At 44.2% G+C, this 19,698-nt stretch overlaps 10 protein-coding genes and 1 non-coding gene across 11 annotated transcripts; 5 read left to right on the top strand and 6 right to left on the bottom strand. All coding sequences in view use genetic code 12, as the record gives it.

Annotated features, from left to right (window-relative positions):
• Nucleotides 1–125: 125 nt before the first annotated feature.
• On the top strand, nucleotides 126–1,157 carry ECM4 (omega-class glutathione transferase; the record flags this gene model as incomplete). The annotated part of the gene is made up of 1 exon (XM_025486420.1): nucleotides 126–1,157. One exon carries the CDS (start codon nucleotides 126–128, stop codon nucleotides 1,155–1,157), a length of 1,032 nt encoding a protein of 343 aa, XP_025343970.1.
• A 493-nt stretch (nucleotides 1,158–1,650) lies between these two features.
• Nucleotides 1,651–5,947, top strand: CXQ85_002755 (uncharacterized protein; the record flags this gene model as incomplete). The annotated part of the gene is made up of 4 exons (XM_025486419.1): nucleotides 1,651–1,693; nucleotides 1,719–2,361; nucleotides 3,140–5,899; nucleotides 5,941–5,947. The coding sequence occupies 4 exons, from the start codon at nucleotides 1,651–1,653 to the stop codon at nucleotides 5,945–5,947; spliced, it is 3,453 nt and encodes a 1,150-aa protein (XP_025343969.1).
• A 52-nt stretch (nucleotides 5,948–5,999) lies between these two features.
• Nucleotides 6,000–6,590, bottom strand: CXQ85_002754 (uncharacterized protein; the record flags this gene model as incomplete). The annotated part of the gene is made up of 1 exon (XM_025486418.1): nucleotides 6,000–6,590. The coding sequence occupies one exon, from the start codon at nucleotides 6,588–6,590 to the stop codon at nucleotides 6,000–6,002; it is 591 nt and encodes a 196-aa protein (XP_025343968.1).
• A 152-nt stretch (nucleotides 6,591–6,742) lies between these two features.
• SEC13 (GTPase-activating protein) lies at nucleotides 6,743–7,636 on the top strand (the record flags this gene model as incomplete). The annotated part of the gene is made up of 1 exon (XM_025486417.1): nucleotides 6,743–7,636. One exon carries the CDS (start codon nucleotides 6,743–6,745, stop codon nucleotides 7,634–7,636), a length of 894 nt encoding a protein of 297 aa, XP_025343967.1.
• Nucleotides 7,637–7,763: 127 nt separating this feature from the next.
• Nucleotides 7,764–8,687, bottom strand: PNP1 (purine-nucleoside phosphorylase; the record flags this gene model as incomplete). Its single annotated transcript, XM_025486416.1, has 1 exon — nucleotides 7,764–8,687. The coding sequence occupies one exon, from the start codon at nucleotides 8,685–8,687 to the stop codon at nucleotides 7,764–7,766; it is 924 nt and encodes a 307-aa protein (XP_025343966.1).
• A 96-nt stretch (nucleotides 8,688–8,783) lies between these two features.
• On the bottom strand, nucleotides 8,784–8,871 carry CXQ85_002751. The gene has a single exon. It is a non-coding gene; the product is annotated as a tRNA-Lys (tRNA).
• Nucleotides 8,872–9,284: 413 nt separating this feature from the next.
• Nucleotides 9,285–11,588, bottom strand: CXQ85_002750 (uncharacterized protein; the record flags this gene model as incomplete). The annotated part of the gene is made up of 1 exon (XM_025486415.1): nucleotides 9,285–11,588. The coding sequence occupies one exon, from the start codon at nucleotides 11,586–11,588 to the stop codon at nucleotides 9,285–9,287; it is 2,304 nt and encodes a 767-aa protein (XP_025343965.1).
• An 872-nt stretch (nucleotides 11,589–12,460) lies between these two features.
• Nucleotides 12,461–13,570, bottom strand: MSW1 (tryptophan--tRNA ligase; the record flags this gene model as incomplete). The annotated part of the gene is made up of 1 exon (XM_025486414.1): nucleotides 12,461–13,570. One exon carries the CDS (start codon nucleotides 13,568–13,570, stop codon nucleotides 12,461–12,463), a length of 1,110 nt encoding a protein of 369 aa, XP_025343964.1.
• Nucleotides 13,571–13,896: 326 nt separating this feature from the next.
• Nucleotides 13,897–14,661, bottom strand: CKB2 (casein kinase 2 regulatory subunit; the record flags this gene model as incomplete). The annotated part of the gene is made up of 1 exon (XM_025486413.1): nucleotides 13,897–14,661. The coding sequence occupies one exon, from the start codon at nucleotides 14,659–14,661 to the stop codon at nucleotides 13,897–13,899; it is 765 nt and encodes a 254-aa protein (XP_025343963.1).
• Nucleotides 14,662–15,440: 779 nt separating this feature from the next.
• Nucleotides 15,441–18,392, top strand: CXQ85_002747 (uncharacterized protein; the record flags this gene model as incomplete). Its single annotated transcript, XM_025486412.1, has 1 exon — nucleotides 15,441–18,392. One exon carries the CDS (start codon nucleotides 15,441–15,443, stop codon nucleotides 18,390–18,392), a length of 2,952 nt encoding a protein of 983 aa, XP_025343962.1.
• Nucleotides 18,393–18,509: 117 nt separating this feature from the next.
• On the top strand, nucleotides 18,510–19,679 carry CXQ85_002746 (iron-sulfur cluster assembly protein; the record flags this gene model as incomplete). The annotated part of the gene is made up of 1 exon (XM_025486411.1): nucleotides 18,510–19,679. The coding sequence occupies one exon, from the start codon at nucleotides 18,510–18,512 to the stop codon at nucleotides 19,677–19,679; it is 1,170 nt and encodes a 389-aa protein (XP_025343961.1).
• Between the last annotated feature and the right edge of the window lie 19 nt (nucleotides 19,680–19,698).

Here is a 19,698-nt window from a genome sequence, read left to right as displayed (position 1 = left end):
TCCTGCACTCGCGCCCTGTATAAACCTGCTAGCCCCAGCCCTGGGGTCTGGGGTGTCCTGTTATATCTTCCTTGTGTATTTGAAATGCCAGAAGTACGTATTTTTGGTTCTTCCAGCTGCTGAAGATGAACTTTTTACGGTTTGTTCGTGGTTTTGCTAACTCCCAGAAGAACTCAATTGAAATCCTTAAGTTTGCCGATAAAGACGGTGCTTATCGGCGCTTGCCCTCTCAGTTTCGTAGCTCCATCTCCAGGGAGCAAGGTGCTGAGTTTCCTCCTGATTTGAACCGTTATCATCTTTTCGTGTCTCTTGCTTGCCCATGGGCCCACAGAGTGCTTATCACCAGAAGACTCAAGGGTCTTACCCAGGCCTTACCTGTGTCTATCGTGCACTGGCACATGGACGACAACGGATGGAGATTCCCTACTAAGGATGAATTGTCGGGCCTCAAGAATGGCGATATTTCCGTCGGTACCGCCGAGCCATTGTACGGTTTTGAAAGATTGAAGGAATTGTACTTTAAGGCTAACCCAGAGTACAACGGCAGATTCACGGTTCCGGTTTTGTGGGATAAACAGAAAGAGACCATTGTGAGTAATGAAAGTGCAGAGATCATCCGTATGCTTAACACTGAGTTCAACGACTTATTGCCTGCTGATTTTGCTGAGGTCGACTTGTATCCGGAGAACTTGAGAGGCAAGATTGATGAAATCAACGACTTGGTCTATGATAACATCAACAACGGTGTCTATAAGACCGGTTTTGCCACATCTCAGGAAGTCTATGACAAGGAAGTCAGAAACGTTTTTGATCACTTGGATAAGGTTGAACAGATCTTCAAGTCCAACAGAGACAAGAATCACAACGACCGTTTCTTAACCGGTACCACACTCACCGAGGCCGATGTGCGTTTGTTCACCACAATTATTCGTTTCGACCCGGTATACGTGCAGCATTTCAAGTGTAACATTGGCATGATCAGGCATCAATATCCATACATTAACGACTGGTTGAAGTTGCTATATTGGAAGATCCCAGCCTTCAAGGAATCGACCGATTTCAACCATATCAAGAAGCACTATACCAAGTCACATAAGGCCATCAACCCAAATGGAATCACCCCAGTTGGTCCAATCCCTGACGTTGAGATTGACTAATCAGGTTAATGGATTGGCCCAGACAGTGAATAATTAGTTTACCATTACCTAACTCGAGATTGCATTTTGTTTAAAGCTGCCGAGTAGTCTTGTTTGGCTTCATCTGAATCTCTTTTGGTCCCAGTCTCATATACGTCTGACTAACGTACCATACGCCAAAACTAGCACACATTGGGAATGAGCCTCAGGCACAACGCACTAAACAGGTACGACTATTAACTAGCCGATTTAGCCAAACCCTGTAACGGAGCCTTGTATTTGGTTCGCTCTATTCGACTGATTTCCTAAATGAACCCCTAACACTTTCTATTCATTTCCACCTCTTACATCCTCTAAAGTATTCGTTTTAGTGGCTGCAACTATTTCGGTGCTAACCTTCAATACAGGCGAGGTGCTTTGTCTACGTTCCTTAGTTTCGTGCCGGTGCGCTTGAAAACACGCGAATTTACATTTCACGACAATTAGAAATCAGAAAAAACGGTAACCCACACAAATGAGAGGTATGAAATCAGTGAAGAGATTGCTATACAAATTGAGTACTAACAACAGATTATAAGATAGTCGTTTTGGGTGCTGGTGGTGTTGGTAAGTCCTCCGTCACGGTACAGTTCGTACAAGGTGTCTATGTCGAAAGTTATGATCCAACAATTGAAGACTCGTATAGAAAGCTGATCGAGGTTGACGGCAGGGCCTGTGACCTAGAGATCTTGGACACTGCAGGTGTTGCCCAGTTCACTGCAATGCGTGAATTATACATCAAATCTGGTAAAGGTTTCTTGTTGGTGTATTCCGTGACAGACGAGAACTCTTTGACAGAGTTATTGGCGTTGAGAGAACAGGTGCTCAGGATTAAAGACTCGGAAAATGTCCCCATGGTCCTTATTGGTAACAAGAGTGACTTGGACGAAGACAGAGTATTGTCCATTGATGATGGTATCAAGGTCTCCCAGCAGTGGGGACTGGTTCCTTTCTACGAGACCTCTGCCATGTACAAGACCAATGTTGATGAAGCTTTTATAGATGTTGTCAGGCAAATTATGCTCAAGGAAGCACAGGCTAGCGCCGAGAAGAAGCAGCAGAAGGAATTGCAAAAACAGCAGGCCTTGGATGGAGGTGTCGAGAACGGTGCAGTTGGAGGCGGAGCCGGTGGCATCGACAGTGATTCTGTGCTTAAAAGAAACAGACAATCCACGTCATCGAAAAAGTCAAAGAGCCACAGCAGATGTTGCACTATTGTTTAAAGGATCAGGGAACCGTGTCAAGTCTATCTTCAGAGAAGAAGGGATGGTTGGCATGATGGTGACGTTGACGTCACAATGTTACATTAATAACTGTGTCGAGCTCAGTCTTGAGTCCGGCCAGTAGAATCTTGGTTCGTGGAACCTTACACCGACATAGATGATGCTTTGGTGGAGACTTTCTTATTTCTTCGTTACTCGGAAGCTAAAGCCATAAGTGATACTGTCGATGGACATAATAAGTGATAATAAAACTAAATCAGGAGAAAATTGAACGTAGGTTTAGATGAAACCTGTTGTACCCTTGCTAGCTAGTAGAGACTATGAGAGTTGCTTGGCTCTACAATTCCTCCTACAGTGGACTTCCTCGGGCCAATAGAAAAGTCTCTATCCATCAAATCACGGCAAAAATGTACCTTCTACCTAAATTCCGTATTTTTCATGCCGTTGCCATGATAAGCCTACTTTCATATTCGCAGTAGTCCGTCAGACCGAAGTAGCGCCATAAGATTCCACTTACATGGATACCCTTCTGACCTGTCTCGAAACCAGAAATTTACGCTTTGTAAATAAGCTTCCATAAAAAAAATCCATTCTTTTCATTGTTCCCCGCCATTCCACTATTCCCACCCATTTCACCGAAAAGTAAGGGTTTGCAATGGCTGTGTACGGTATACATCTATATGCGATAACGCATAACCTGGGGTCCTTACTCAGACTTCCTTCAACTACATCTTACCCTAGAGCCATGTACGCCCTTGGACCGGTAGTCAACTTTGCTCCAGTTGACCTCCAGCGTAATCAGCGGCGACCCTATGGGTCAAAGGCACAGCAGGCAGAAAGGAGCAACAATAACCTAGAGAGTGTGGTACTGGCGGACACCACCGAACGTCATACCGCTGGAGAGCTCATCACATATATATTCCCTGACTTCAAGGCTGTCAGTTATTTTCAAAAGGAGTTTATTGCTCTTAACGAGTTTCATGTTGCTGAAGAGACTGAAGCTCAGGGTTTCGAGATCTACTTGGTGGACCAGTGGATACGGGGCAGAAAGATAGGAGGTGTTGTTTCTACGTATACGGGAAACATGGAAGCAAAGGTTAAGGTCATCAAGTTTACTGTGCTACGAAAGCCCTCTAAGCAATATCCTGGTCGATTCCAGGAGTATCTCAATGAGATGATGATGAACCATGCCACGTTCAAGAAGATGGAGCAAGAAGCCACTGATGGACCAAATAATCAAAGCACCTTGGATGTGGTGGAAGATGGTGCCGTAAATGAGTTCTTGCTTGTGACAAATCTTGAAGCACTTCCTTCTAATTTGAACTTGATTCCTATCCCAGAAGGTGATACTAGGCTTGTGGAAGAACGTTTTGTCCTTAACTCGAACCTCAAGAAACTTAACTGTGGTGGACGTTCTCTCTCGCTTGCTGCTCAAAAGGTCTCAGATGCCTCCGAAGATAAATTCAGACAGATGTACAAGCTACTAGACGAGACTGTTCCCATCAAGTTCGCAATCAGACAGCTAGTCAACCTCATTCAATCATGCCTATTCTACTTTGACTTTTTAGATGCCCGTTACTGTGACGGGCTTCTTTGTCAGAAGACAGAGGATGCTATCAACAACTGGTGGAATTTAATCGGCTTGCCGCACTTTAATGTCAAACCTAACCCAAAAAGTGGTATTCTTCCTTCTAAGACCGTTGCAGCTATTCTCAGTCTTACATTAAGTGTTAGGTTACGTTTGCATTTATATGGTGGTTGTGACGTGCCCAAAGATGTGTTTGATTTCGAAAACTTTATGCTTTCGATCGGCCATTTTCAAAAGCAAGCCAAAATTGAAAAGAAAAGAAAACTTGATTTACTCACTCTTCTGAGGCTTTTCAGCTTTACAAATCAGAAATTCCCATCTGACAGTACGAAACACACAGGAGATCTTTCTGGAGATGAGCATGAAGACTTCTACGATCCCTATGTGGGATCATACGGGCATGGTAAAAATCTGCGCCAAACCCAACCACTGAATAATAACTCCTTGTACAAGAGAAACAAACTCTATTATTCGAAGGAATTGAAGAAGTTGACTAATGTTGTTAAGAACACCGTTCAAGACCATATTATCGTTCGTGAAGATGACGACAACTTTTTCGATCCCCCTTCTGCTTCAGGAGGTAAAATTAGAAACAAGATTGCATCAAAGCTCGTTGATAATGTTGTCCCTGCCGATATCGAGACATTGGATTTAGAATTTCTTGTTCGCAAGCATTTGACGGGTAAGACGCTAAAGACCTTGTGGTACGGTACGTCACATCATTCTGACCAAACCCAACGAACCTTGCACGTTGGGCATAACGGACACAGAAGGAACTCAAGAGTAAGCTCGGATTCCAATGAAAATTCAAGGTACAAATTCATCAGTTTGAAAGAGGCCATCACGATGAATCAAGCCTCAGGCCTCGTGACAAATGACCGAGGCAAACGAGCAGGAAGAATGAGATTTGGCTTTCAAGGAAGAAGACCCAATGTTTTGGCAAAGATGGATATGTTATCGGATTTTTCGAATCCGGACCAGGTTTCTTCAAAACAGCTGAAACTTAATGAATCACTACTTGATGCCCAGCTCAATCAACTCTCTTGTGGAGATAACGATGCTTGTCAACATGCTGTTGAAGAGTGTTTTGCGCCACAGTTACGTGAGAAAGATACGAGAAGCCTTCTCAACAGGCGTAATTCTTTTCCCATTGCCCATCCGGGTGCCGACTTGAATCTAAACACTATTGAGTTTGTGAGAGAGGAACGTGCCGAGTTGTTAAATGAAATGCTTGAAAAAAGAGAGCGGCCATTACAAAGGTCGCGATCCTCGTCATGTCTTGATGAGTATCTTTTGCCATATGACAAGCCTGTTTCGGAAGAGCAGGTTTGCATGAAATTTCTTCAACGTTTGATGCATTTAGCAAAGATGGAGAGCTTGAGGGCTAATCTGGACAGATCTGGAAACGACAAAATAAGGCGAACGTATAAGCAGATGAACTTCGAATTGGTTAAGCTCCACAACATATATTCACAGATGCAATCAAAGCACGAGAATATCGAAGACAATTATTCAGCAGTGCTTTCTGGCCGTATGCGGGACATAACAGATAATATTGACAGAATGGCATTCAGATCAAGAGACTTGTTAAAGAAGATTAACGAATTGGATGAAAACACGAGGAAATTTGACTTCAATATGAAGAAGGGAAGTGTCCAAAAGCTCGAGGATATCTCAGAGCATCTAATTCGCAGTCCCAAGTTTCAGTTGGTCTTTAAAGATGACGAAGAAAGGCAGAAGATTATTTTCAGTTTGACTGGTCGTGATTACATTAAAAAGGAGGATAAGGAATATGAGAATACCTACTGGGGACTCCGGATTCTTGTCACTTATTTGTACGACTTAATGGTCTTCGTTCTTCAACTTTTCAACTTTGACAGATCGAAGATGGACTTGGACAGAATCAGGAAAATGTACCGCAAAATTGATCCCAACCGCCGCTTTATTGATAAAGCATATAGACTTGTGGGCCAGGAGCCCAGTGCACCCAGCACAGAACAGTAATTGCATGACCTAAGGTTTCACCAAACTCTCGAATGTAGTATTAAGCGTATCAATCATCTTGTCTAGTTGTGTTTTGTATTCCTTGGACAGTAGTTTGGCCTGGTTCGTTGATAGGCTCCTAAGCTCTCGTAGCGACTCAGACTGAATGTACTTCAATGCCGTGGCAGAATGCTGCAAATTATCATCTAGATCCTTCATGGTATATTCCTCAAGAGATGTTTTATAGGCATCACAGCGCTCTTCGAAGTTAGCTTCTTCAGACTCTGTCATCCTCTCTCTCGAGTTGCAATGATCTACAACAGTCGCAACAAGCAGATGTGAGTCAACGATCATTTCTTGTAGTTTAACTCCAATGAAGTCTTGCTGTTGTAGTGATGTTATTAGCTCGAGTCTAGACTTTTCCAATTCTTCAATAAGGGCTTTCTCGTCTAGTTTTGCATTGATTTGCGGTGGTTTGTCTTTGGATAGTTCTTCATAGACCTCTGGAGACACCAATTTCTTTGCCGACGAAGTGAGCGACGCTATTTTTTCATCTGTTTCAGAAACTTGCTCTGTGAGCAAAGTCACCAACGTCGACAAATTTCGTGGATCTTGTTCCATCAGTTCCTGCCCTGGTATGGCTCAGAAATGGTTGCAACTAGGCCTATGATATCGAGGATGTACGGGTGCACGCTGAGAACAACACGGTCGCTAACCAAGGCTTTATAGAACAGACTGAGGCAACAAAGTGTAAAGCCATACATAAACATAAAATGGTGGCCATTACAGACGCTCATGATGACTTGATTCACGACGCTGTTCTCGACTATTACGGCAAGAGATTGGCTACTGCCTCTTCTGACAAGACGATCAAGATCTTTGACATTGAGGGAACGGAAAGCCATAAGCTCGTGGAAACCTTGGTGGGCCACGACGGTCCTATTTGGCAAGTTGCCTGGGCACATCCTAAATTTGGCTCGATTTTGGCTTCTTGCTCTTACGATGGTAAGGCTATAATCTGGAAGGAGCAGCCTGAAACACAGCAATGGTCTATTATCGCCGAACACTCAGTTCACCTGGCCTCAGTTAACTCGGTATCATGGGCCCCTCACGAATTGGGAGCTGTTTTATTGTGTACTTCTTCTGATGGTAAGGTTTCCGTTGTGGATTTCAATGACGACGGTACCACCTCACATGTCGTATTCGACGCTCACGCAATTGGCGTCAACCTGGCTTCTTGGGCTCCATTGGGAGCCAGTGGATCCAAGGACGCTTCCAACCAACAACGCAGATTTGTCACTTGTGGCTCTGATAACTTAGCCAAGATCTGGAAGTTCGATAATGCTCTAGGATCTTACGTCGAAGAGGCCAAATTGGCTGGCCACACTGACTGGGTTAGAGACGTCGCCTGGTCTCCTTCTATATTGGTCCGTTCATACATAGCTACTGCTTCTCAGGACCGCACAGTCCTTATTTGGTCGCAGGACAACCAGGGCGTTTGGCAAAAACAGCCGTTGACTCCAGAACCTTTCCCAGACGTTTGCTGGAGAGCGTCTTGGTCTTTGCTGGGGAACATTTTAGCAGTTTCAGGTGGCGACAACAAGGTCACGCTATGGAAGGAGAACTTGAAGGGCCAATGGATGTCCGCTGGGGAAGTAGAGCAGTAGATCAGCAAAATAAAATACAGGTATAATACGAAGGCATCAAGTCATTTACTAAAAATTATTCGTCTGAACCGTGAGCTATATATTCTTTTAGCTGACCACTTATCTATGAAACATGGTCAAGCGATCCTCACAATTCATTGATGGTAGCAGTAAAGATCTTCTGAACATCCTTGGAAGCTTCGTTGGCGCTTTCCAAGACCTCATCATGAGAAGCCATACCGTCAGACAAAGACTTTGGTTTCTCCTCGAATGCGCTTGGTGGCTTCTCTCCCAAACCAGCATTGGTAATAAGAGACAAAGCCAAAACGTTCATGCCACTATGACGAGCAACGATAACCTCAGGAACAGTAGACATACCGACGGCATCACCACCTAAAGTACGGATCATACGAACCTCCGCTCTAGACTCGAATGTTGGTCCAGCAGCGAAGAAGTACGTACCCTGGTGAATGGCACGAGTAACACCTAACAGGCTAGCCTTCTTGAAGAACAAATGACGCAATTCGTGACTGTAAGCATCAGACAAAGGCTGGAAACGTGGGCCAAACTCCTCCAAGTTGGGGCCCTTCAATGGATGGAAACCTGCAAGACCAGGGAAGTTGATGTGGTCCTCAATGATCATCAAATCGCCTGGCTTGAACTTCTCGTTCACTCCACCAGCAGCATTAGTGACGACGACAGTCTCCACATTCAAAAGCTTACACAATCTGACAGGGAAAGTGGTTTCCTGGAAAGTGTAGCCTTCGTAGAAGTGCAACCTTCCTACCATGCAAATGACAGGCACCTTGTTCTCACCAATGGTACCAAAAATGAGCTTACCGGCGTGGCCTGGAACAGTAGAAGTTCTGAAACCTGGAATTTCACCGTATGGGACTTCCAACCGTGGTTCTGGAGCCAAAACATCAGCGATGCCTCCCAAACCAGAACCGCAGATAATGAGTACTGTAGGGTTCACAATAGGAGTGTCATTGAATGGAGCGAGCTTCTCTTTGAGGGAGGAAGCTGCTTTTTCAAGCAAGGCCATGTACTCTTCTGGAGCGAATGTGGACATTGTGGTGTGTTTTTCTGTAGTGTAGTTGAATCACTTCCGTGGTAGAGGTCGCAGAGATGGTGGTGTGAGATAAAGAGATAGGCATCCAAAAAATAAAGCCCGATGCGGGGCTCGAACCCGCAACCTTTTGATTGACCTTATGAAGATTAAGAGTCAAATGCTCTACCGATTGAGCTAACCAGGCTGTTATTATCTGAAACAAATACGGCACTTACTGATCATTTGTTTTAGTAAACCCAATATAATTGTCAGATTTTAGTAATTTAAACGCTGTATATTTTTCTCATCATTATGCATGAGAAATTTGAATAGTCAAAACCAAAAATTGACGGAGTTATGATGAAAAAACTAAAATATTTAACACTATACGCTCTTCCGATGTTACTTGCGAGACGAACCATAGATATGGAATTATTAGTTGGTCCATTCGTATCATTCCCCTGCTGTTAATACCATTCTTGATTTAGAATTTAAAAATTTGTAAGCTGCGTATGGTTTTCCACCTTGATGAGACGTAGTTAGGACGCTACAGAAAGACGAATTGGGTTTCTTTATGATATTATCTAAACCGTAGAATACCAATCTAAATATGCTTTATTATACACCCTGAAGACTAGGCTTTTCATCAATCGTGCCTATCTCACTGTGTGGACTCGATTTGGATCCTTGGACATATGACATGGTTGTATCATTTCTCATTGCAGTGGTACTAGGAGACGAATGCTTGTTTGATAGATCCCTATTTTTGCTAGTCAAGTCATCGTAGCTTGAAAGAAGGGGAGACGATGGCATGTTGACAACAGCGGCTTTCTGACCATCAAGCTTGGCAGGTGATCTTTTGGCAGTATTCATTCCTTTTGTCCCATCTGCTAATGGGGTACGCAGCTGAACAGCACCAGGCGTGTTGGCATCCTTTGGCGTGGGTTCACCGAAGAACTGGGACCAGTCTTGCTGGTCAGGACTAGAACGCAGACTAAAGGATTTCATAATCATTTGATCGAAGTCATGCAAGTCGTCCTCCACGTTAGGAGGCTGATTTTCTTTATCCTCTTCATCCTCATACAAATTGATCACACGAGTATTAGACTTTGTAGCCATGGCTGGTGGTGTGTTTTCTTTTCTGTTGGACTGGAAGTCCTGAGGGAGATCGATATCAGTAAGTGGGCCTCCGAAAGAATTTAATTGATTCATGAAATCATTGAGATCTTGGTAATCAGATACATCAGTTGGTGTGCGTCCACTAGCCTGTGGAGTGGGTTGCTTGCTTAAATTAACTCCGGCGTTGCTTTTAGTATTCTGGTTTCTGATGAACTCATTAACAGTGGAAGGAGCGTGAGTAGGAGTTGGAAACTTGTGAAGATCCATCATGGCACCAGTAAAAGGTGAAGACTTGTCGCGAGTTGCAAGGTCCTCTTTAAGCTTGAGTTCTTTCTTGTACTTTTGTTGCTGCAAGTATTTCTTCACCACCGCCTCAGGACGCATGAAACCCTTATTTCTTAAGAAGAGATAGCAAGCGTTACACAATGGACCAAACATACCATCATAAAGCGACTTGTCGAACTTTTCAGCACGCTGAATATTCAAATAGCTGGGGTGGAACTTCGTCTCAAAGTACCTCCAAGTGATGGAGTCATTGGCAGCGCAGTTCCTATTAATGCAAATGAGATCATGATCGTGTGGCAATTTCGTGCTTGGAATAGTATGCGTCTTCTTGCTATCTAGATCTTCAGTATCTGGTAATGACTGGAATTGTGAATGGTCGCTATGCGGTATTATCGAATTAGAATTATGCTTTTTATCCAGATGACCAGGCTTGTAAGGAGGTTGTTGTGGCGTGAACGGAGATGACGATGCATCGTTTTGGGAATTGTAGTCATCCTCGTCTTCTTCATCTTCATCGATAGGTCGGCTGTTGTCCTGGTATTCTGTGTCGTCTGAAGCCTCAGACATGAGTTCCTCGTGGATTGGTGAGGAGATCATAGAATGCGAAGGGAAAGTATTGCTAACCATTGAACGAGTCTTCATGGCTCTCATAGGCTGTAAGCCATTATCCACTGGTGTCTGAACAGTAGGAGTCAATGGTACGTTAGAACGCCGTCTTTTTCTGGCTGGCTTATCGATGATCTTGGCCAGCATGAAAGGAGCCAGGCTGAACCGTTCCAGAATGCTTTTACTATCGTAACGAGATGCCACATTAGACTTGTCTGCGTTGATAATGTTGGAAATATGCTGATTAGGGGGATGGTAAAAAATCGGAAGAGACTTGGTTCGCGTAGCCTTGATTGCAGAAGAAGAAGACGATGCCATTGCCTGCTTGACAGGTCTGCTTCTTCTCATAGGCGGTTGTGAAGGTTGTGCAAAGGACGATGAAGTTGGCGGAGACGCTTGTGAGCTCTGCTTTATCTTCTCGGTATTGTGAGGATGCTGTTGTTGTTGCTCTTCTGGATTTCTATCAATCAAGTTGAGCTTAAGGCGGATTTCCAAAGTCAACGACGAGGAATTGGCCTTATCACCAAACAAGAAAGACGCGGACAAGTTCTGGCACACTCTGCCAGGAACAAGATGCTGTTTGCCAGAAGAGAGCAATGAAGACATGACACCATTAGCCACGAACGGCTCGTCTGGCTGCTCAGTGATATCTTTATAGTAGACCGCGTAGTCCTGGTCCTGAAGGCGAAAGTGCTCCGGAGACGATTTAAGAATCTGCTGAACGCAATTCTTAAGGTCAAAGGCACCCAAGGTAACTAGACTCTCTTCGTCAGTGGCCAGCAGCATTGGAATTTGAGCAACCTTAACAGAATACTGGTTCTTCGACCGGGACAAGAACACCGTCGGACTGTTGTCGAAGGAATACAAGACCTTGACTTGCATCCGTCTGTAGAGCTGGTCCTCTGGAGTCATGAGCCAAAATATGAATTAAGAATAACGAACGAATGAATGTGGCAGCCTCCAGAAGAAGTTTGTAGTTGTAACTTGTAAAGAAAAGGGTATAGCGTAATGGAATGAGTAAACAACAGTAGTGAAGACGAACAAACGGGCACCCGTACACAGGGCGCAATGTTTTGGCTAGGGCAGAGATCTTTCACCACAGGATGATGAACATAGGTTGCATGGGTCGCACAACGTTCCCATGTAAACAACGCGACGCGAGAGAAGACGGGTACAGTTAGGGTGTAGATACGGGAAAAGAGGCAGATTGGGGAAAAGCCCTGTTTGAGAGAAAGTACTCTGTTTTGCATTGTTGTGAAATTGAGTTTGTTTGACCAAAGTTGTTGTGGGTTATTCTACATGTTCCATTGTGAGAAGGGTCCCTGGAGGCCTGTCTATGTTTTGTTTTCGCAGCCATTTCGTATTTCGCGGTTGTACCAGGTCTCGCGACCACAGTGTAAGCGCGTAGAGCAACCTAGCAGCCTCACCAGAGGGATTAGGGTTGGGCGAGAAAATTGTGGAGCGTGGTTTGAAAGGGGGTTTTTTAGAAAGGCGACTTGTGAGTGGAGGAAAGGAAATGCGGAATTTTGTCTGGCGTGGGACCGAAGGGAAGTAGGCTTTGTTGGGGACGTATATGCTGTATGTAATTTGTTCGATGCCTGTCAAGTGCATTAGGGCTACTATAATTGGGACACCTTTTGGGTTTACTAAGGGAAAGCTTATTCAATTATCTAGTTTTGGTTTCTTTTTCGTTTTTAAATTGGTCTCTAATTTTTATGTACATTTTGTTTTGTGGGCTGTGATGGCCAGGGTATGTCTGATTTTGCAGCCATCGCTTATAGAGCTTAAGCTAACCCCACAAGCTTCTTTACCTCCTGGAGGTTCTGGGTAGCCACCTCCCGTGCTTTCTTGGTACCCAAATCAGTCACTTCGGCCAAGTATGCCTTGTCGTTCACCAACTTTTCGTACTCCACCTTCTTGTCTTTGAACTCTTCAACGACCACTTCGGTGACGTAGTCTTTAAGCTGCTTGTGGTTCTCCACCCACAGCAATTCCTTCACAGTCTCCTCAATGCTCTTGTCCAACACTCCCGAGATAATATTAACCAAGTTGGAAACACCTGGTCTGTTGGCAGGGTCGAATGTGACTGGTCCTTGGACAGAGTCTGTGACAGCCTTCCTGAACTTCTTAGCAATAGTATCGGCATCATCGCTCATGTAGACCGACAGGTTCTGATCAGGATCACTCTTGGACATCTTCTTTTCTGGGTTTCTCAAGCTGGCGATCTTCTTCGCTGGCGTGAGTAATGTCTGAGGAATATTGAAAAAGTTCCCGTACGTATGGTTGAAAGTCGAAGCAATGCCTCTGCATAACTCCAAATGCTGACTCTGGTCGTCTCCAACAGGAACATGAGTAGAGTTGTAAAGCAAGACATCAGCTGCCTGAAGCACAGGGTATAACAAAAGTCCAGCCTTCGTCTGACCCATTACCTTCTCCGTGTAAATCGTCTGAGAGTCATTGATATTCGCCTTCAGTTTCCATTGCGTCATTCTATTAAGAGCACCCATACTCGTCAAGCATACCAATATCCAATTAAGTTCGGCATGTTCGGGGATGTTGGACTGGTGAAAAATCACGCATCTGTGAGGATCAAGACCCAGCGATAACAAGCTGGCGATGGCGTTGTTTCTATTTTCTCTAAGTTTATCTGGATTAGGCGTAGAAGTCAAAGAATGGAGATCTGCTGTGCCGTAGAAACAATCAACAGTAGCTGGTGCCCTCTTGGCGACATCTTTCCAGTTCTTGAGGGCGCCTAAGTAATTTCCAAGATGAATATTGCCTGTGGGCTGAATAAGGGAGAAGATCCTTCCATCGGCTGGGAACTCGCTGATCCTGTCTATACTGGCCACGCTTGCCTTGTTACGGATAGCTCTCACAGCAGAGGATCTAATCATCTTGGAGTATGGTAAGGTTTTGATATCGCGCACTGATGATAGACAATGGCGATGATAGCTTACACTGTGGAGCACGAAAATTTTCTATTCTTTCGTATGGATTATCTTCCTGAAACGAAAGCTGATGCTTTATACATAATTACTGCTTGCAACCCGTGTGCTTATCTCTCAGGTCAACATCAATCAACACGGCGTGAATGCAATTGGCTAGATGACATCCACCACTAATGTACACCTTCTGCCCCCGGCCCTGCTTCTTGCAAGCTGGAATAAAAACCGATCCAGCCTCAAGAAGGTCATCTACTCCCGTCTTCTGCACATAATTATTAGTTCTGGTACGCTTGGTCGCCCTTTGTATCCTCTGCGATGAACCCGCCACTGGTATTGTTAACCTCAATACCATAACCTTGTAGTCTCTTCTCAAGCTTTCGCCTCTGTAGTTTTCTCCATCTATCTAACTTGGAATACTCGTGAACTCTAAATCCAAATACCTTTGGTGTGTACGTCTCCCGACTGTGGACGGGGATGGCATGAGGGAAGTTTTGGAAGAACATGGCTGGGAACGACGTTCCAAAGTAAGCACCATCTACTATAGCATGTCTTCCAGACTTGGGGTTGTACAAGTCCTCGCATTTGGCGCAATATAGCTTCACAGAGTTGATTCTTGGCTGGTCGCTCAAACCAACTGGAAGTAAGGGGTGCAAGTGGCAGTGAACTCGAGGACAATAGCCGAAGTCACCGTTCTTATATTTCTCGAACATCTTGTTGAGCCCTCGCTGTGATAAGATGTATCTTGCGTGGATTAATCCGTATAATATTCTAGCATTATGCTCCAAAGCATCCCTATGCTCTTCTGGCTGATGCTCGATGTCAGCCATGTCAGTAATGATGTCGACCAACGTGGGGATCTTACTGACCTCCTGGTTGAGCCCCGTCAAGTTGAAACGGTCTCGAATGTAGTCATCATCTATATCACAAAAATATTCGTTGCCTTTTATCCCTAAGAACAAGTCAATCCAATATTCTGAGAAGTCCGAGCTCGAGTCGGTAAGCTGGTCGTTCCCATTCTCGTGAATGGCCGCATGAGACATTTTTGAACTTATAATGTATGCAAAGTGGGTTTGGGGTATGTGACGAGCTTCTGGGGAGTGTGGAATATGGGTCAAAGAAGTGTTTTTTGTACACTCGGACTTCAGCCCCTTGTATAACGGACCACTTTTCTGGCCAAGAAGAGATGGGATATATGGCCTTTGAAGGTCGAACAAGGAGGTTTGGGGAGACTGAATGGCCTACTTTAGTCTTTTTAAAATATTTGATGTTTTCAAATTTTGTTTTGTCAAGCATATTAAGCTTTATTGTCCTTTTCGTTTTGTAATCACGTGATGGTATTGGTGATAAGAGGAGGTGGTAAGTATCAACGAAGAACGCTGGAAAGGTAGCAAACCATCGAGGAATCGAAAGTTCAACTACAAATTACCCGAATTCATCATTTGCTGCCTTTTTCTTCTTTTTTTCTCTACCCATCTCCTTGACATTCTTTCTCTTAACACACATTCTCAAAAGCTGATGAGTCTTGGCGAGTGGTTGCGAAAATCACTTACTTTCTCCCTACTTCACAAAAACAGCTAACTTAAACTCGAATGCTAAAATCAAAGCCGTCAAAAATTCTCGAAAAAATTTTAATACAACCTTTATTTAAGTGTTCTGCTATATCCTCAAAAACAGACTATCCCCAAATTACGCCTCTTTCTGGTTCTAGTCTAAATGGTCTGGTCTGGCAGTGTTTTACTCAGGTGCAGGTCCCCAAGCCAGCTTCACTCAACGTCCTCATACATTACTACAGTTTAAGCAGAGAAACACACCAATCCCAATGAAACTTTTGGTGCTCCCACAATTGCTTCATGGCGGTGAAGTACACTCTGTAGACATTGATGTGTCTAGCAAATATGTGGCTACCGCTGGAAATGATTCGGATATCTGTATCTGGGATTTTGCTCTGCTATCCAACATCGAAACAGCGTCTGAAGAGGACGTGCTGAAGATAGAGCCAGTTCAAGTTGTCAAGGCACACGAGCACGCTGTGAGGGTGGCCAGATGGTCAAAAACAGAGCCTACTTACTTGGCTTCGGGTGATGTATCAGGCAACATATATCTCACGAATATGGCTGATATGTCTCATAAACTACTATATCCATGGCCGCTGGTGAAGAATGAAAACAATGAAGTCGCTGACATTGCATGGTCAGCAGATTCTAGACTCCTAGCCTGGAGCACAAGCGACGGCAGAGTTCATATCTACGATCTTTCAAAGGATACATACCAGCTACTCAATGAGGCCTCTGGTGGTAATAACAAAGGTAAGACCACGGCCCAGAAGAGTCTTGCTTTTAACCATTCCAACAGTAATCTTGTGACAATGGGAGTGGATACGTTCTTACACGTTTATCAATATCGCTACGATTCCGCAGATAATTACCAGTTCAAGCTCACCAACAAAATTTCAAAACTCATGAATAACAACCCAACAACAACGGTGACGATAAATTATGAAAGAATCTCGTGGTCAAGCGACGATGAATTTTTTTCCGTTCCTTCAGCCAGCAAACAGCACACTTCGCTAATAACACTCCTATCGAGGTCGCAAGATTGGGAAAACAAAGTAAGTCTCGTGGGCCACGACGTGGACTGTGACGTTGTAAAGTTTGGGCCTCATATTTTTCAAGCAAAGGAGGAATCAAGTGATCCTGACGCGATCAACATATATCATATAATTGCTTCCGCTGGCTCTGACAAAACGTTAGCCCTTTGGAACACAACCAAGGAGACCCCAATTGCTGTTCTTCGTGAAGTCTCAGAGAAGCCTATCGTTGATATCTGCTGGGATAACAGTGGTTCACATCTTGTATTAGGCTCTCTTGATGGTCACCTCACAATTGTCAAGTTCGAGCCTCTTGAGTTGGGGGAAACGATTTCTGGTGATACTCTTCAGAAGCTTAAGGATACGCAAACTGCTTATCTCAAATCATTTGCACCAAAAGAAGCGGAGTCAACCAAGCGTGGTCAAAAGTCGGGTGCTGATTTGATAGATCAGAAAGATTCAAAGAAATTAGCTGATGCCTTTGCTGGGCCTAAAGAGAAAAAGTCTGAAGATGTCAGCGATGGAACTGTGAACGCAAAGGATACTACTCAAGACTCGACAGATAACACCGAAGTGCACGGTGACATCCACCCTGAAGTTTTGCTGAGCAATACTCCGGGCCAGATAGATGACATAATGAGCACCGCTATGGGAGAAAGGACGAAGCCAAGCTCATCAGCTACAAGTAAGAGTAAACCTTCCAGTGGCAAAGTAACACCAAAGCCCGTTCCTGCAACATCAATTACGAATCAAAAGACTTCAACGAAGAATGGAAAGAAACGAATCCAACCCATGCTAATATCGAACGGAAATGGACCGACCTCAAAGTCTAGTACGCTCACAAAGACCTCCAATGGCGATGGAGAGGCCAGAGCCTCCTCATCCAAGTCTCTCATGGAGTTTGACAGACCCTCCTACAACGTTTCTGAGGAGGCTTTCAAGGACAGTAAGAGAAACCGAGCTCATGAAGATGGAGGGCCTACTAAAAAGATCAGAAGAGAACTTGAACCTGTAAAATTTGTTGGTACAGCCGTCCTTAACCCAAATACCGCATTTGCAAAAATAAGGCTCTCAATCCCAAAGGTAAGAATGTCATTTCAATTACCTTGTCGATCTGATGAAAAGATGCTCCTTGATATACGAAATGGTCAAGGCAACGAAAATGCACCATCAAGAATTACGTGCTATAAAAACGAGCAGCCTGTTTGGACGGATTTCATTCCTAGATTTCTACAGCTAGCTACAGAAGGCTCCAGCTTCTGGGCTGTTTGCACTGCAGATGGTCAAATAATCACCTATTCACATTTGTCTGGTAAGAGGTTTCTACCTCCAATCGTTCTTGGGTCCCCTATTGTATTTTTAGAGAGCCATGGAGACTATCTTATGACAGTTACAGCTGTTGGTGAGCTTTATGTGTGGGACATGAAATTGAAGAAATTGCATCTTCATTCACCGCTGTCTCTTGCATCCATTCTTGATCTGCATAGCAAGTTCCATGAGGACACACTAAGCAAGTCGGAAAATATAACTATGTGCTCGATTACGTCAAAAGGTATCCCTTTGGTGACTCTTTCAAATGGATCTGGCTTCTTGTTCAACTCAGATATGGGGGTCTGGCAAACTATCACGGAAGCCTGGTGGGCGTTTGGATCTCACTATTGGGATTCAATTGGTGATGAAAAGCATTCATCTGAAACACAAACTTCGAACTTGTCAGAATCAGGAAAGAACTCATCTATCTTAAGCCTTCTAGAGCACAAGACGAACGAAGAGATTATAAGGAAAAGTCGTGTGGGCAGAGGCAAGTACTTTAATAAGATCTCAAAGAACCTTATCATGAAAGAAGGATTCGAGAATCTTGAAAATACGATCTCTTTATCCCATTTGGAGAACAGAATCCTTTGCTGCGAATTACTTGGTGAATTCAAAGACTTCCATGACTTTTTGATAACTTACTGCAAAAGAATCTGCGAACTCGGACTCAAAGCCAAGCTCTTCGAATTTTGTGAAAAGCTTTTAGGAGACCAATCCGAATCTGGGCTGGATGAGGAATCGCAGATATGCGGCTATGATAGGAAAGAACTACTTAAAGAAGTCATCTTCGCATGTGCGCACAACAGGGACGCTCAAAGAGTTCTCCAGTACTTCAGCAAGCAGTTAGGCTTGATAGAAGATGATTACTGAAGTATGGGTATTGATGTACAATTAACGAAATAGAACATGCTTATGGCATTTGGTAGGCACAGGTGCAGGTCTCACGGTCTAACTAGAGTAGCGTAATCGATCTTGTTCAAACCAACTATGGTTACTCTAATCAAATCAATCCCTGCTCACACGGACAAGGCATGGAGTGTCCATTCTCACAGCACATTGCCTTTATTGGCCACAGCACTGAGTGATAAAACTAGTAAGATCTACAAGTTATCCAGAACAAAGAACTTTCCTCAAGTGGCTAAGCTTGAAGAGACCCACAAGAGATCTGTTCGTGCAGTGAACTTCAAACCACATCTATCATCTACTGACACCGAATTTATTGACCTTCCGGCTTTAGCTTGTGGATCATTCGACTCAACGATCTCAGTATGGGGAATTGATGAGCCTGAGGAGTTCTTGGATAACGAGAACGACATGGACGATGAGGATGAAGATGCCCTGGATGCAAGAAAGAAGAGAGAAACTGATATCCTTACAAGCCCTACAAACGAATGGAACCTTATGGCGTTGATAGAAGGACATGAGAATGAAATCAAGTCTGTCGCATGGAACAAGTCTGGCCGCTTCTTGGCCTCCTGTTCCAGGGATAAAACAGTTTGGATCTGGGAGACTGATCCTGAAACTTTGGAAGAGTTCGAATGTGTCTCCGTTTTAAGCGACCACGAGCATGACATCAAGCACATCACATGGCATTCAGTACAGAACATCCTTGCCAGCTCTTCCTACGATGACACGATCAGACTATATAAACAAGACGATGATGACGACGATTGGTCATGCGTGGGTCTCCTTAATGGTCATCAGGGAACCGTTTGGTGCTCTGCATTTGAAGACCCTCGGTCTCCATTGGCTTCTGCCGATACCATAAGACTTGTATCTTGTTCAGACGATTCTACAGTCCGTATATGGACCAGCGCATCTCCAGAAGAGCCTGAATCAGGCCCTGGATTACCCAGCTCTATAAAGCACCGCAGCTCAGAAATGCCATGGGAGCTTGAGTCTGTTCTTCCTCCTGTTCATAAATATGCTATTTATTCCGTCGCATGGTCAAAGAGCGGCAAGATCGCCAGTGCTGGCGCTGATGGGCAAATTGCTATTTACAAAGCAGATGGAAAAGAGTGGAAGGTTGATAGTGTTCAGAACGGTGCACACGGTGTCTACGAAATCAACTGTCTCACATGGTGCATTTTAGAAGACGGAAACGAAGTACTCGTCAGTGCTGGAGACGATGGTAATGTAAATATTTGGGAGGCATAGCTATACAACGCCAAACCTT

Source organism: Candidozyma haemuli (assembly GCF_002926055.2).
Source record: "Candidozyma haemuli strain B11899 chromosome Unknown D_2014730914, whole genome shotgun sequence".
Lineage (NCBI taxonomy): Eukaryota > Fungi > Ascomycota > Pichiomycetes > Serinales > Metschnikowiaceae > Candidozyma > Candidozyma haemuli.
The sequence above is the reverse complement of the archived record's forward strand: the minus strand, read 5'-3'. Positions and strand labels throughout refer to the sequence as shown.